The 16,621-nt window shown below is 37.7% G+C and overlaps 1 protein-coding gene across 6 annotated transcripts in view; it reads right to left on the bottom strand.

Moving 5' to 3' along the window:
- The window catches only part of HIVEP1 (HIVEP zinc finger 1), a 146,708-nt gene that overhangs the window by 59,003 nt on the left and 71,084 nt on the right, over window positions 1-16,621 (bottom strand). For all 6 annotated transcript variants that reach the window (XM_027040294.2, XM_027040295.2, XM_053223163.1 and 3 more), the window contains exon 3: window positions 11,247-11,300. In XM_027040294.2, coding sequence (XP_026896095.2) covers window positions 11,247-11,300 — 54 coding nt within the window. The remainder of the gene's footprint in view (window positions 1-11,246; window positions 11,301-16,621) is intronic.

Here is a 16,621-nt window from a genome sequence, read left to right as displayed (position 1 = left end):
GGGCAGGGCTCAGCGAGCCGAGGTCTCTCTCATTCGCCGCGTTTTGGAGACTGTCTTCAGGCTAAGAGCCACAGACAGCCATTAAAGGGTTTCATTAAACAGTTTCTGAGTGGCTCACCCCATGCTCGGTGGTGGGCCTCCAGAAATAAACACCCCACAGCAACCCTCTCCTTCCCTGCTCCTGGGCAGTTAGCGCGCTGCACCCCCAATACGATCTGTTCTGCGGTCTGGTGGAGTCTACTTCTCACTAACTAACCATCGGACGACGTGTCGATGCCACTACCTACATTTGTTCTCACTTAAACATTCTTCAGTCCTCTCTGTACCCTTCCTCCCTCATCCACAGAATCTCATTTGCTGCTTCTGAATCTCTTCTTAAAGGAAACAGTTAATTTTGTGCTTGGTGCTCAGGGCAAAACTCTTACGGCATCGCCACTCACAATTTTATACTCCTCCCACAGGCGGTCCAATCCAGTAAAACACACTCCGAGTTGTGAAACTGACAAAAGGATACCATGTTTGGGTGAAATGGTACTTTGCTATTTCCACAACAGTGTTTAATTTTTTTTTCTTCTTAATTTAGTTTCCAGAGTTTCTCTCAGTTGTTTAATCCATTTTCAATTTATTCTGCCTCCGTTCGCTTTTATTTTCTATTCTTCCTTTCCTGGGATTCTATTGCTTGGTTTCATGCCCACACTGTCTAGTGCCTTCTCTCATCTGTGTTAACAGAAAAGAACAAGTCTCTCTGTAGGCAATAAGTATCTGAGCTTGCTTCCCTCTTTTTCCTTTTGCCCCACACGTAGATTACAGCAGCCAAGTGGAGAAATGTCTAAATAGATCAGCAGTAACACAGATTATCCTGTTAAGTCACTGTGTGACATTATTTACGTAGAAAATACTGAGACATGTGCATGGGGTGGGTTACACAAGAAGCAAAGAGTGTAAGTTGAACATAACCTGTTCCCCCCGCCCCACATCATTCTTCCATGAGTCCCCAAGTGAACCAACAGAAAAAGATCCATTCCTTTGTTCTTCACAGTCCTCCAGGATGCGGTCCTCAAAGCCGCTCAAATCCACACGTCGTCATCTGAACCACTTCATCTCTCATACCAAAAAATGAAGCGGTGGATGTAAATATGTACTCTGTGGACTCTCAAGCAAACACGCTTTGAAATTTTAATCTCCCTGAAATCAGGATTCATTTTCTACTCAATTATAAGAGCACTGTGTCACGATTCAACCGGCAGTGACTTTCCCTTTCTAAATGGTGCATGAAATCAGTGCGCATCTCACCATCAATAGCATCTTGAAGTCAATGGAATATGCCATAAAAATGCAAGAGAATGCAAATCGATGATATTGTGAATCCCATAAAATAAAAATCCTGTTAGCTACTGAAGTTTCTAATTTAATGAATGATTACTCAACAGATAAGTAATCAGTCACAGAATTTGCATTCTGCTAAGACAGGAAGGATTTTTGCCTGTCGTATTCTACGGGCAACAAAGTGTTGGGTGTTTTTGCATTTAAACACCATGGGTACGGAACGCTGAGAGACATTTATTTTACACTGGTGTACTAAAAAATGCTTTGATTTACCGTTGTGCAAATCATCTTCTATGTGGCTGGCACAGTCTATCTGAACAACAATGATCTCTTAGCACCTGGTGTTTTTAAATCTACAAATATTGACAGGATTGACCTATGGTGCCTTTAGGCCAGACACACTGCCCATATCATTAAAACAATTCTAATCCTTCCGTGGTTCAAATTAGCATGGTTCGTTACACTAGGAGAAAACTTCATGAAAGCTGAATGTTTAAATCTAAAATTCCAAGTAATAAAATACTAAAAGAAGAGGGCTTCTTTTCCCTAAAAATCAGAAAATCTGTTGCCGTTCTCCCAAGGGAAATTTGTTAGGCATCACTGCCAGGCTACATAAAACCTCATGAATTTTGATTCTACCAATTCAGATTTCAGGATAATTTGGCCAAGAGCTGAGCTAAGGTGATGGGTTCTTTTGAGGGTTAGACTTTTTCTTTCCTATCTACTCCCCAGGGCTACAAAGAATGTCTGAAGCACAATACAAATTTATTGAAAAAAGAATGAACTAACAACCTTATAGGAAAAACATGATGCATTTTTAGGGCATTTATTAAGAACGCCGAATTTATAAGTGTTTTTATTGAAAATAAACATCCATTAACAAGCTCGTTTAAACACATTATTTCCTAGCAATTAATTTATAAACTCAAGGACCACAACTTGTCAAGAATATATACTTGATGAGTGTTACTATATACTAAAGTAACAAAACTGCATTCCTTTAAAATGCTCTGAAGTTCAGACATCTCAATGAAAAGTACACCAGCCTTTCCTCTGGCTGGGAACTTGCATTTAGTAAATTGTTAATGCCCTTCTAGATTTATTACATTTTGATAAAGCCAACCAGGTTTTGTTTTATTGCACAAACTTTCTCCCAAACTATTTTAAAACCTTTTTATCTTACTTTTATGGCATTAACATTATTCATTTTAATTTAATGAAATGAGTCCAAATTTTCCATAATGCACCTCAATTTTAGTCTCAGGAAGGACTTCACTGTCCCTAACCTAAGAACAAGCCCTTATATTTTCTTAAATATGCTTAGCAGAATTCTTAAGGAAGAGAATGTCATTAGCATTAAAGCACATTATTAATATATAATATTATTCCAAATCAGCCTCATTTTTTAAAGTAGCATATGCTGTACTTAAAAAAAAAATGGGAGTATTTTTTGTACTTCTTGCAAACTTACTCATCTTATAAGAAGCTTAAAAAAATTAGGTAAGTAGGTGAGCAAAGTCTAGGTTTCTTATGTACACACTAATTAGAATTCCACAACCTAGTTTTCTGCTCATTACTCTGTTAGTCTCACTTCAGAATTACTCTGTCTAGTTTTTCACAGAAACCTAACTTCCCTCAAGCTTCCCCGGATAGCAGGAGGGTAATTCCAGGGCATAAATTATGCCTATGTTAACAAAAATCCTACTTGTCAAGTGATTCCTCGGAGCAAATCTGAAATCACAAAGTTACTTGAGCAGTCAGTATGGATTCCTTACACTGTCTCTTAAACCATATATATATATATATATATATATATATGCTTAGGACCTCCTTACTCTCAGATCCATGGTAAAATGGATGATTAACAGAAACTATTTTGTACATACAAAACTTTCTGGTGGCTGGAGTATAAAACTTCAGAGTGATATACCCCAGGTGCTGGAAGGAGATGGCTGGCGTTATGACGGCAATGTCAGGATTTTGCTGTTTGAGACAGAATTAATGTGAAAAATTCCAGTGCAAGCTGACCTACGATCTCTACCTTCTTCAGTACCCACTGTCTGAATCCTATTTTTTCCTGCATTATCACAACATTTTTAAAGGAGGTGACTTACACACTATCATAATCTCATCACTCAAAGGGTCATTTAGAATAGGACTCATAGATTCAGCTCTCATCCAGTTAGGACACGAAATAATGTTAGAACAGCACAGTCCAAGACAAGGACTCGAAGCCTCCTCATTTCACTTCCTGCTTGCATTCTCCTGGGGGTAATGTTATTTGACATCTTTCAACTTCAGCTATTTAATCTTTGTAACTCTGAAGTTTATAAGGCGCTGAATTCTAAATTTCTAGCTTAAAATCCAGGAGCGTTTTTGTAGAACATTTCCCGAAAATCTTGAGTTCACAGTGTTCAGATACAGAGAGCAAATTATTTTAGAAATACAAACTGGTTTTAAAAAAAACAATTAATTATAACCATGCAATTAAGTGACAAATCACTAACAAAAACATAAATAAAATCCCCAAAAATGTGAGGAAAAAAATTGTCAAGAGGGTAAAAGAAGAAAACAGCATAGACCTTAATGAAAGCAGTAAATATGAAATCATGTACAATTTAACTAAAGCAATAACTTAGAAGGTAATTAATACCCTGAAGTGATTTGAATTAAAAAAAAAACAAATGCTTAAAATAAATTAGCCCAGATTCCAACCTAAGAAATTTGATAACAGAGTGAACCCAAAGAAAAAGAGGAAAAAATATAATAAAAAAGCAAAACTTACTGATAACTTAAAAGGACGCTACAAGAGTATGAAGAAAATCAGAAGTTGGTATAATTGGAAGTGAAGCAGATAAGCCTTTTGTAAGACTAATCAAGAAAGAGAGAAAAAGCACAAATGAACAAAATTAACAATGAAAAAATCCAGCAGCAATGAAAGAGTAAGAGAATACCACAAATGACTTTTTACCAATAAATGTGAAGACTTAACAGAATGTATAAATTATAACAATATAACGTACTCTCTGATACAAGAGAAAAAAGAAAACTTGAGTAGATCCATACTATTAAATATACTGATTTGACACTTAAAAATCTACCCTCAACTCCTCTTGAAAGTCAAAATAGGGGCACCTGGTCGGCTCAGTCGGTTAAGGGTCCAACTTCGGCTCAGGTCATGATCTCATGGCTCATGAGTTCGAGACTCATGTCGGGCTCTGTGCTGACAGCTCAGAGCCTGGAGCCTGCTTCAGATTCTGTGTCTCCCTCCCTCCCTCTCTCTCTCTCTCTGCCCCTCCCCTGCTTGCATGGTCTCTCTCTCTCTCTCTCTTAAAAATAAACATAAAAAAAATGTTTTTAAAACAAAGTCAAAATATATCCTACAACCTTCCTATAAAGCTATCATTCCAGTATTAAACAAATACGTCCATAGGAAACAGGAGGATAGTTCTCAGATCACCTCTACTGAGCTACTATAATTTTGAAATAAGTCAGGCATGGATAATTAAAAGAAACTAAAACTACAGACCAATATCTTCAATTTGAACCTGGATATAGAATACTTCAACAAATATATATTTTTCAAATTTTATTTATTTATCTTGGAGACAATCTTAAGCAGGCTCTGCACTATCAGCGTGGAGCCCAATGCAGGGCTTAGTACCGTGAAACTTGAGATCACAACCTGAGCTGAGACCAAGAGTCCGAAGCTCAATTGACTGAGCCACCCAGGTGCCCCAGAATTCTTCATCAAATATTAACAAATTAAATCTAGCAGTGTATTTAAAAAGATAAAAATCGAGACTAAATTCATTGTATTAAGAAGATGCAAGAGAAGTTTAAACACTAGAATGAGAGAAGGGAGACTGTAAGATTAAGCTCTACATATGAAGAAAAACCATTTGATGAAAAAAAGATCCACTTATGATTCTTTTAAAAATCTCAGTAGATCAAAAAGATAACCTCCTTATGCTACTTAAACAAGCGCACGCATGGACGTGCACACACACACACACAAAACAAAACAAAAAAAAAAACCCTGACCCTCCCTTCCCCTAAAAAGACTTTAAACATTTTCATGAAATATTAGAAGCATTCCCTTTACAATCAAGAACAAGTCAAGGACACCAATACTACCATTCTTTTGATTTTACCAGAGCCTACTGGGTAAAACAAGAAAACTAAATAAAGGAACAATAATTTAAAAAGGTGGAGACAAAACTTTCATTACTTCTAGCATCAGACTGTTTACAAGAAAATCTAAAGCACCTGCAAACAAATTTTTGGAATGAATGATTCAGCCAAGTGGCTGGATACAAGATGAATATACAAAAAATATACTGCATTTCTATTTGCCAACAAGAGCTAAAAAACAATTTCACATATATACACACACAATCAATGTAATCAGTAAAAAAATAAAGCTTCAAGAAATAAATTCAATAAAATAAGTACAAGATCCATATGGAAGAAATTATAAGACAAAGAAAACACAAGTATCAAAAATATACTATTTTTGGAGATAGAAAGCCTGAAAATTGTGACAATTGTCAGTTTGCCCCAAATTCAATGCAATCCCAAACAAAGTCCCAACAAGTTATTTTAAAAGCTGATTCTAAAATTTAAATGTATGAGCAAAAAACTAGAAATAGTCAAAACACTTTAGGAATTTTCCCTGCTGTGCACTGAAACATGTAGTGATAGTAATTAACACATTGTAATACTAACTCACAGATTAACAGAAGAGAACAGAGAGCCAAGAAACAAACCCATACCTATCAGGAAAATTAAGATGAAAAAGAGTAAAAGGAGAATGAACGTAATAAATACTCTGGGACAAATAGTTATCCTTTTGGGGTAAAAAAAAAAAAAAAAAAAAAGAGAAAGAAAGTGGAACCCAAACTCACACTGTATTTTTTTTTTAAATAAACTCCAGATGTATTTTTTTATCTGAACGTGAAAGTTTTTTTTGTTTTTTTGTTTTGTTTAGAATAAAACAGAGAAAAAACATGTAAGACCTTGTGGGAGGGAAGAATTTAAGGCAAGCAAATATATTTAAAAATCTCCAGAAAAACAAACAAACAAAAATACTAATCATAAATGAAAAAGCTTAATAGTTTGATATTAAAACCAAGAACTTCTGTGTACAAAAGGTACTTTATTTATTTATTCATTTTTAAAAATTTTTAAATGCTTATTTATTTTTGAGAGAGAGAGAGAGAGAGAGAGAGACAGAGCACAAGCAGGAGAGGGGGAGAAAGAGGGAGACCCAGAATCTGAAGCAGGCTCCAGGCTCTGAGCCGTCAGTACAGAGCCCGACGCGGGGCACGAACCCACGGACCGCGAGATCATGACCCGAGCCGAAGTCGGACGCCCAACCGACTGAGCCACCCAGGCGCCCCTCAAAAAGTACTTTAAAGAAAGTAAAAAAGTAAGCCCAGAACTAAAGCACATAACATGAATAAAGAGCTGTTATCCAAAATATATTTAAAAAAAAAAAGATGTTTAAAATGCATAAAAGATACAAGTAAGCATTTCAAGAAAGTGGTATACAAGTGAAGACATGTTTAACATTATTACTAATTAGGGAAAAATAAATCCAGAGCAGAACAAAAGACTATTTTTTACCCATCCAACTGGAAAAAGTAAGAACAATGACAATACCAAGTACTGGATAGCACAAAATGAATTCTTAGACACTGATGGGGGAAATGTAAAATTTCCAAAAAACTCTGGAAAACCATTTCGCATCATCTTATGAAGCTGAACATCTACGCTCCCTGTGTATGTCCTGGAAAACTCACACATGTGTACTAGGCTATGAGAGTATTCGGAGCTGCACTGTTTGTGACAGCAAAAAGGGAGAAATAACTGAAATCCATCAACAAGAGAATGGAGGTACATATTGCGTCATGTAATAAAATATTGTTACAGCAATGGGAAGAAATAGCTACTTTCAACAACATGCATACATTTTAGAAACAAGGTTGAGTGAAAAAGCTGTTAAAATTAGGGAACATAATTTTATTTTTAAAGCTCAAACTCAAGCAAAGCTAAAAAGTATACTGTTTGAGAATATGTAATTATTTTTATGAAGCATTAACACGATGAACATAAAGTTGAGGATGGTAAATACCTCTAAAGAGCAGACAGAGGGAAATAATGACGAGCACGCAGGTTGATGCGATGGTATTGACGATGCGCCAGTTTTCACACTGGGTGGTGGAATGAAAGATCACCATGTTGTTTTTATGCTTTATAACACATTACATACAGGGGCACCTGGGTGGCTCAGTCGGTTAAGCGTCCGACTTTGGCTCAGGTCATGATCTCATGGTTCATGAGTTTGAGCCCCGTGTCGGGCTCTGTGCTGACAGCTCAGAGCCTGGAGCTTGCTTTGGATTCTGTGTCTCCCTCACTCTCTGCCCCTCCCCCTCTCGTGCTCTGTGTCTCTCTCTCTCTCAAAAATAAACGTTAAAAGACAAAAATTTGTAATACATTACATATATTAACTTACATATGTCAAATATTGTATGGTAAAAATTTAAAACAAAGTATTAAAATTAAAGCTTATACAAAAGATAGACTATGAAAGCTCTCCTGAAAAACCGATCTATTTATTTCTTCCTAGTTTATACATTTTCCATTCCCACATCTGTGACATTTACTATTTTATTTAAATCCCATGTGGGGCGCCTGGGTGGCTCAGTCGGTTGAGCGTCCGACTTCAGCTCAGGTCATGATCTCACAGTCCGTGCCGGCAGTCGGAGCCTGGAGCCTGTTTCAGATTCTGTGTCTCCCTCTCTCTGACCCTCCCCTGTTCATGCTCTGTCTCTCCCTGTCTCAAAAATAAATAAAACGTTAAAAAAAAAAATAAATCCCATGCAATAATTTTAAGAGTAGTGTCAAATATGATGGATGTTAAGAACAAGTAAAGAGCACTGTAAGAAAGAATATAATGGTGTTATGGAGAATTATGTGAATGTTACATGTTACGTTTATCCCCAAACTGATTAAAATTAAAATAAATCAAAGTCATCTAATTTTCATTCATGTATTCTTTCTCTCTAGAAAGAGTAAAAGAAACACATTAACATAATTTAGTGCCCTTCTTTATTTTATTGGTGCATAATGGGCAAAGTCACTTTCTTTGCCACCCTATTACACTAAACAGATTAATCTTTTCTTAAAATGTTAGAAAACAATAAAGATCTATCAATGACCGAGGTGTTTTTTCTTTTTTTGTGGGTTGCCATTAATGCTAGATTCAAATTAGTTACTTGTACTAATGGTTAAAAAAAAAAAAAAGAAGGAAAGGAGGAGAAAGAACAATAAATAAATTGAACAATTACAGTATCTTCAGTGGAGAAAAAAACCTTAGAACCACAGCATTGTAGAAAAATAGCCATATACAGAAGACAAAAGTCAAACTTTCAGGGGGGAAAAAGCAAAGGCCTGTTGAAAAAATAGTGAAATTAAAATAAAATTAAAAAAAAAAAGGGGGCGCCTGGGTGGCTCAGTCGGTTAAGCGTCCGACTTCAGCTCAGGTCACGATCTCGCGGTCCGTGAGTTCAAGCCCCGCGTCAGGCTCTGGGCTGATGGCTCAGAGCCTGGACCCTGCTTCCGATTCTGTGTCTCCCTCTCTCTCTGCCCCTCCCCCATTCATGCTCTGTCTCTGTCTGTCTCAAAAACAAATAAAAACATTAAAAAAAATTTAAAAAAAAGAAAAAAAGAAAAAATAGTGAAAAAGTGATCTGCCCTAGATGAATCATCCTAATAAAAATAACAACAAATTTCTACAGCATATTATCCAAAGGAAGAAATGAATTTCCTTTAATCAGCAGCTTGGCCAGCAAAGATTTGAGAAATCTCAATACTTTTATTACTGAAAGATTTTTATCTCATATTGTTAAAGACAAAATGATATTATTCCTTAATTATATTTGAGAGAAAAACTATTTCATTAAAAAAAAATTTTTTTTTAAATGTTTACTTACTTGGGGGGGGAGGAGGTGTGAGCAGGGGAGGGGCAGAGAAAGGGAGACACAGAATCCGAAGCAGGATCCAGGCTCTGAGCTGTCAGCACAGAGCCCAATGCAGGGCTCGAACTCACAGACCGTGAGATCATGACAAGAGCTGAAGCTGGATGCCTAACCGACTGAGACACCCAGGCGCCCCAAAAAACTATTTCATTTTTAATTTGCCCCGAATGTGTGCGTAAAAATGAAAGCCAAGTAGTAATTCTAGGCAGCGAACCGCACAGAACAATGCTCACTTGGTATTCATCCTCGGTCTTAAATAAGTGTAGCCTGCCAAGTGTAGCCCACTGGATTATTCTGAAACTCATTATCCAATTTCTTTTTCTAGAACCTTTGTTCGCTTCCTCCTTCCTATATAGGCATTTAGTTCACTGTTCTTAAAATTCTTTGCCACGCGACTAAGAAAGAAGGAAATGCAAAACAAGCACACATTTATTTTTCTCCTTGCAGCAGCTCTAAACCATTACTGGATGTAAAGCATCTCTTACAGCCTGTGTGTCTTAACATGCTTTATGTCTACAGCAATGAGGGAAGGGACCTTTAGTCAACCTTGGAAAGGGACAGCATGGCTATAGTGATTTCTCTGTTCTTTCTAGGCTTTTCTGCAAGAATATCATTAAAGGACCCTGTTTGTTATGGGCCTTCCAGATTGCATGGAAGAAGGGGGTGTGAGAAGAAGAAAACGGAGAGACACTTCAAGGTTGCTGCACATCACAACATAACTATTCAGACCAACGCCACAACATCTTGGAGGTTCGCAGGCTGGTCCAAGGGACGGAAAACCTGAATAGCCAGAAATATTTCTACTAAAGATACTTAACTAGGAACCTAAATCGATTAAAAAAAAAAAAAAGAAAAAAGACTTTCCATTGGATTCATATATAGCTAAATTACTGTCAAAATATTCCATTATAATTAGAAAATATAATAAGGACAAAGAAATAATAAGTCATGAAATATAAATGCTATAATGGGAGCTTTAATTATATCCTTTTAATCGATTTTACTCATTAACATACAGTGTTGGGAGATGATCCACCTGTCTTCCCCTCTCCACAGACTATTTAATATTGAATGTATTTTTCATATTATCTGGAAAAACGAACACTAGGTTTTCTACCATGAAAACCAATTTTTGCCTTTAAATTTTTTATACAAAATTACAACCACTGTAATTAATAAAAACCATAAAGCCATATAAAGGAAAGTTAAGCTTCCTCAAACCCTTCCTTCCACCTTTGTAAACATATTTGTGTGAAATGTGTATAAATATGTAGGCGTGTATGCCTTTGAAATTTGATTAAACTTATAAACTGAGATATTTTACAAGATACCGTGCAATTTCGTTTTCCTCATTCATCAATAAACCACCACTGTCAATTGAAAGAATTAACGTTTCTTGAAAAGGTGCATAATATATCCCAAAATACAATGTATTAAACTGATTCAACCATTCTTCCCCCTGACTAGCATTCATATAATTTTATCTATCTTGGGCTTTCGTCATTACAAAAAAATACTGCATCACAAGAACATACAGAGATAGGCACATACATGTTGAAACACAGGCATCAATCACATTGGTACTTTTATTGCTATGGGACAGTCTCATAAATAGGACTTTCGAAAGAGCTGCAACGATCTCTCATAATCCTACCAGCAATATCTTAATTTGTAGAAACAGTTACAGAATAGCTACAGAAGTAGCTAAAGCACTTCAGGAAGTAAAGTCCATATACTTTCAGGTATCAATCAGTCTAAGGTGATTTCTAATTCCGTGATATGTTTTCACTGATAGATTTAGTAAGGCTGCAATTATAGGGATCTGAATAGGAATCTCTGTTAAGAATACAGAATACATTGGGGTTGACTTTAATTTACCTTTTTTTGACACTTCTGCCCCATTAAGTTCTTTTTGTGCTTCTTCAATTTTATCTAAGAAAAACAAAGAGATTTTACAAATCAATGCATCATATACAAATAAGAATGCAGTAAGACAAACACACTACTTATACAAGGAGCCTCATACATAGTAATCAATATTTATTGAATTATTTATGAAATAAATATGTGTAAACTGTTAAAGTAATGACATATTCCCTTATTTTAAAACTGAATATACAATTTCAATCACGTCTTTGTCACAAGGACCAGTTGCAATCAATGAATGTTTCCATAATGCAAATAATTAGTGCGTTTTAAATACTGAACGATAATTAACACAGTTTAGGTGCCTAATAAATACCTAAAAATAAAGCTTTCCTTATAAAGACAACATTAATGCCCAGCAGTGATTTTATTAGAGAGATGTAACAAATGACTGCTAGCTTAGAAACAAGTCTAAACGAAGTCCATGGATGGCCTAAAACCTATGCCAAACATGGAAGAAGGAAAAGGAAGAACCGGGCAAGAAATGAAAGGAGAAGCAGAAGAATAGTGGAATACCCGTCCCTCTTGCCAACGCTTGGTACCAGGATGGTTACGTATGAAGTGTGTGGGTAGCCGACTGCAACAGAGAGCCACTCTATCAGAGTAATGACTCTAGAACTGTTACACGTGAGCCAGTTCTGAACGATCAGGTGTAACCCACAAGTAACAAAGGTGTAACCCACAAGTAATAATTACCAAGGCGCGGGGAGGGCTGCCCCAGGAGCGGACAGGACAGGCTGATGAGCGTGGGCCCAGAGCCTGCAGTTGTTAGAGCTGAGGCTCGGAGCACAAGTGGATTTTGTAAAAAAGCGTGTGTTCTCCTTTGGTTAACAATTAATGTAAGGGCGCCTGGGTGGCTCAGTCGGTTAAGTGTCAGACTTCGGCTCAGATCGGAGTTCGAGAGTCAAGCCCCATTTCCAGTTCAGCGCTGACAGTGCAAAGCTCGCTTGGCACTTTTCTCTCTCCCTCTCCCTCTGCCCCTCTCCCACATGCGTGCGTTCCCTCTCTCTCAAAAGTAAACATTAAAAAAAAACCAATAATTACTTTAAATTGTATAAGGATGTACTTATTTGATGATGAAGACAATAATTCCAGCTTTAATACGGGGGCCTAAGTACTCGTTATAATGGTAGAAGTTACAAAATTCCCAGGTACTTTCTTGTACTGAAAAGAATACAGTACCAATAATTACATAATATTTTAGTTAATGCATGGAAGTATCATTAACAATTTTCAAAATATTGGTACTTCAGCCATTTACGCCCTCTGGCGTCCACCGCCAGTTCCCAAAATGGTCTCCAGCGCTACGCCTACCGCCACCGGCCACGCAAGGTCAACTTCCAAAATGCTGATCCTTTTCCGAACAAATAAAAGACACGGATCCCCACCACAGGGGCCCTCTGAACCACCTGCTTCTTCTCCCATGAACCTTGAGGAAGAAGCCAGAAAATTCAGAGAACCTTCCATTTTCTGATCAAACTTCTTTTAATCACAGGTTGATTCACCCGGTCGGCAAAATAAAAGCGGAGTGAGAGCAGCAGGAAAAACGGAGTCGAGCTAGCTTGAAGTATTAGACACTGTCAGCACTGGTCAAAAATAAACTTTCATCCTGGTAAGTGTATCCCCACAGTAATGTCCCATTTGTTTGCTAATTATCAGATCCAGCATGAGATCTACAAGTAGAGGTAACCTAGAGAAATATTACAATTTTTCTTATTCACAAATTTTAGTTATTTCTCATGAAATGACAAGCGAACTGGAAACGGTCCTAGAAAAAGAAAAGAAAAGAAAACAAAACAAAAAGCAAAACACCTCTTATTATGTAGAAAGTGGACCCTGCACCAGCAGTAACTTTATTTCAAAAAGAAAACTACCAAATGCATGGATGAAATCTGTGTTAACATAAGTAACAAAAAGACAAGGGCCGCTTTTTAAAAAAGTAAAATATATGAAGTATGCTGTATACCTTTAAAATGTAAAGAAACAAACCATGAATTTAAATACACAGTCCTTGAGAAACATAAAAAGGAAAAAACACTCTCATTTCTATGCCAGCAGTCCCTCCAAACTTAAGAACCATAAATATATGCATACATATTATATATATTCTGGTAGTAATGACTGTGTTTAAGAGTTTATGCACACATAATTTGGCATTATATAATAAAACACCTTTTATTATTAACAGAAGCGATTGTGGCTCAAAGCAACAAAAACTCATGATTTAACACATATTTAAGAATAACTGCTATTCAGTACACTGAGGTTTTGGCCACCTTCTGCTTGCACTGGTAACATAACAAATTCTTGGAAAAATGACCTCAATTTACATGTGATCACAAAATACTGGTCTTTGTTGTTGAATTTTCAATTAAGTTGCCTTTTTCTCTTGATAATAACTATGCATAAATCAGCAGATTTAGGACATCTACTTTGGTAGGTATAAGTATCTACTTAAATTCTTTTACCGAAAGCCCCAGTTCAATAGGTAAATACAATTTTCATTTAGAGAGCTTGTAATAGTCAGTATTAAAAGCCTTTGCTTCAATTTTTAGAGAAAGTCCTGTTCATATTTAACCTATGCTTTAGGATTTTTCAGGTCAAATATGTTTCAGAGACACTCCAAAATCACAGAGAAAGGACTCATACATTGTCTGCTCTTAATTGGTTCATACAAGGCAACTTACTGATTTTTAAAGCACTATTTATCATTTTTTCACTATGACTCAGAGCAATAAATGTGTTTTTACATTTCAACCAATTACACATGTGTACACAGAATTCAGAAACAAACTTACCCACACTCCATCTTCCATCTTTTCCTATTAAAAATGAATAATGCTCCCTTGCCCAGCCAGCTGTATTGATTTTACAACCCACTGCTGGGTTCAGAACCTGATATAAAAAGAAGTTCCCTACGCATCTTTTTTACTTTTTATTTTTTTCCCCTTTTCCCTTTACCAAGGGTAACACTTCCCAGCAGTAATACACGATCTCACTTGTAAGCCTTGATTTGGGGGCTTGGGGGTGTTACTTAGAATGGGATCTCAGATTCGGAGACACCTTCCATCATGCCCTCCATGGCACTGTTATCTGAGGTAACAATCTCACAAAGAAATACACATCGAGAAATAAACTGTAGTTTCTCTGTTGCTGTTGTTTAAGAATAAAAATAGATATGTAAGCAAAATGGACATTCACACCATGTCGGTCGGTCTAAAGTGAGTAATGCATTCTTACTGTAATGAGTTTTTAGCGTATTTAAGATGTAATTGTAATTAGTTCAATTTTTACTAAATGTATTTGGAGGAGCTGTCACCTGGTAAAGACTCCAGCAACATGAATGGATCCATAATCTTTTCTACAATCCAGAGGGGCCCATGGCTGAGCAAGTAATAGGCCAGGAGAAGGGAGAAGCTACTAATCATGTAAGTCGTATTTTGGTTCTGCCACTGTTGAAAATTTACAACTTCTTACAGATTTCCTTCCCCAATAAGGCACAGAAATTGTGAATGGTAAAGATTATGAACAATTTTGTACAATGCCTCACATATTTAAAAACTTTTGTACATGCAAACCATGTAAAAATATTTTATTTCCATCATCCATAAATAATTAAAGGGAAAACATCTCTTTATTTGTGAAAGATAATCTGAAACCATGGAGCAAAAAAAAAAAAACCAAAAACAAAACAACACCAACAAAAAAAACACCCCAAAACAAAAAACAAAACCAAAACCAAGTCCCAGAGCCCTTAAGAAACAACTTTTCGGGGCGCCTGGGTGGCGCAGTCAGTTAAGCGTCCGACTTCAGCCAGGTCACGATCTCGCAGTCCGTGAGTTCGAGCCCCGCATCCGGGCTCTGGGCTGATGGCTCAGAGCCTGGAGCCTCTTTCCGATTCTGTGTCTCCCTCTCTCTCTGCCCCTCCCCCGTTCATGCTCTGTCTCTCTCTGTCCCAAAAATAAATAAACGTTGAAAAAAAAAAATGTTTTTTAAATAAAAAAAAAAAAAAAAAAAGAAACAACTTTCCTTGGGGCGCCTGGGTGGCTCAGTTGGTTACGCGTCCCACTTTGGCTCAGGTCATGATCTCACAGTTTTGAGCCCATGTTGGGTTCTGTGCTTACAGCTCAGAGCCTGGAGCCTGCTTCAGACTCTATGTCTCCCTCTCTGCACTCCTCCACCGTTCACAGTGTCTCTCTCAAAAATAAATTAGCATTAAAAAAAAGTTAAAAAAGAAAGAAACAACCTTTCTTGGGGTGCCTGGGTGACTCAGTCAGTGGAGCATCTAACTCTTGATTTTGGCTCAAGTCATGATCTCACAGTTCATGGGACTAAGCCCTGTGTCATAGCACAGAGACTGCTTAGGATTCTCGCTCTCTCTCTCTCTCTCTTTCTCTGCCCCTCCTCTGCTCACTCTCTCTCTCTCTCAAAATAAATAAATAAACTTTAGGGGAAAAAAAAGAAAATAACCTTTCTTTTACGGCTCTGGGGAGAAGACTGAATAATTGAAACAAATCACAACAGTAAAGCAATCCTCCTGGTAGGTTTCTGCTCTTGACCATTTCCACCCCGTGGTGAAGTGGGGTGGGGGTGGGGCTCCCTGAACACCACCCCTCAAGAGCCTCAGGATGCAGGGCATCCCAGCTTTGGGGACCAACACACAAAGTTGTTAGGATCTGATTCCACAAAAGCTGTGTTTTCACTGTGGTGAACATCCACCCCGTGTCAGGAACAACAGCAGGGGCTGAAGATGGGAGAACAAGCCAAACCAAACAGACAGGCTTTCCTGGAGGGGCTTACAGATGATCATACCCTTTAAACAATCCCTTGACTCTCAATTTGAAGGTAAATATAAAGCCCGGGTTCCACTGTGTGGCCAACTCACAAGGTCCTCCTCCGCCTCACCCCCAGCCCCACTGCTGTTTTCTTTCCAGCTTCAGCCGCCCCCTCGGGGCAGGCCCCGTCAGCTCCCATCCCATCCCTTCTCTTAACACCCTCATTCACAGTCTGTCACTCCCTGCTCTGTGCCACCACCAGACCTTGCACGCGGAACCCTGTCTCTCTGCGGTGACCTGTCTCGTGATCATTAGTAATCATGACGATGCGACGGCCCTGCGTGATTTACTGATTGGAGAGATGCTGGCAATAACCTGCCAGGCTGCAGAGAAGCGCTGGTGCATTCTGAGAAAGAGAAAAAGGGATCCAGGCACACAAACTCACAACCGGCATTGGGTGGTTTCACTGAAGAACCCAGCATCATATCCTCTTTAACGCTACAGATGATTTCGACATTTGGGAAGCTGTATGCCTGCCGTGAAAAACACTTG

The sequence above is a fragment of the Acinonyx jubatus genome, chromosome B2 (genome assembly GCF_027475565.1).
Source record: "Acinonyx jubatus isolate Ajub_Pintada_27869175 chromosome B2, VMU_Ajub_asm_v1.0, whole genome shotgun sequence".
Taxonomy (NCBI): domain Eukaryota; kingdom Metazoa; phylum Chordata; class Mammalia; order Carnivora; family Felidae; genus Acinonyx; species Acinonyx jubatus.
The sequence above is the reverse complement of the archived record's forward strand: the minus strand, read 5'-3'. Positions and strand labels throughout refer to the sequence as shown.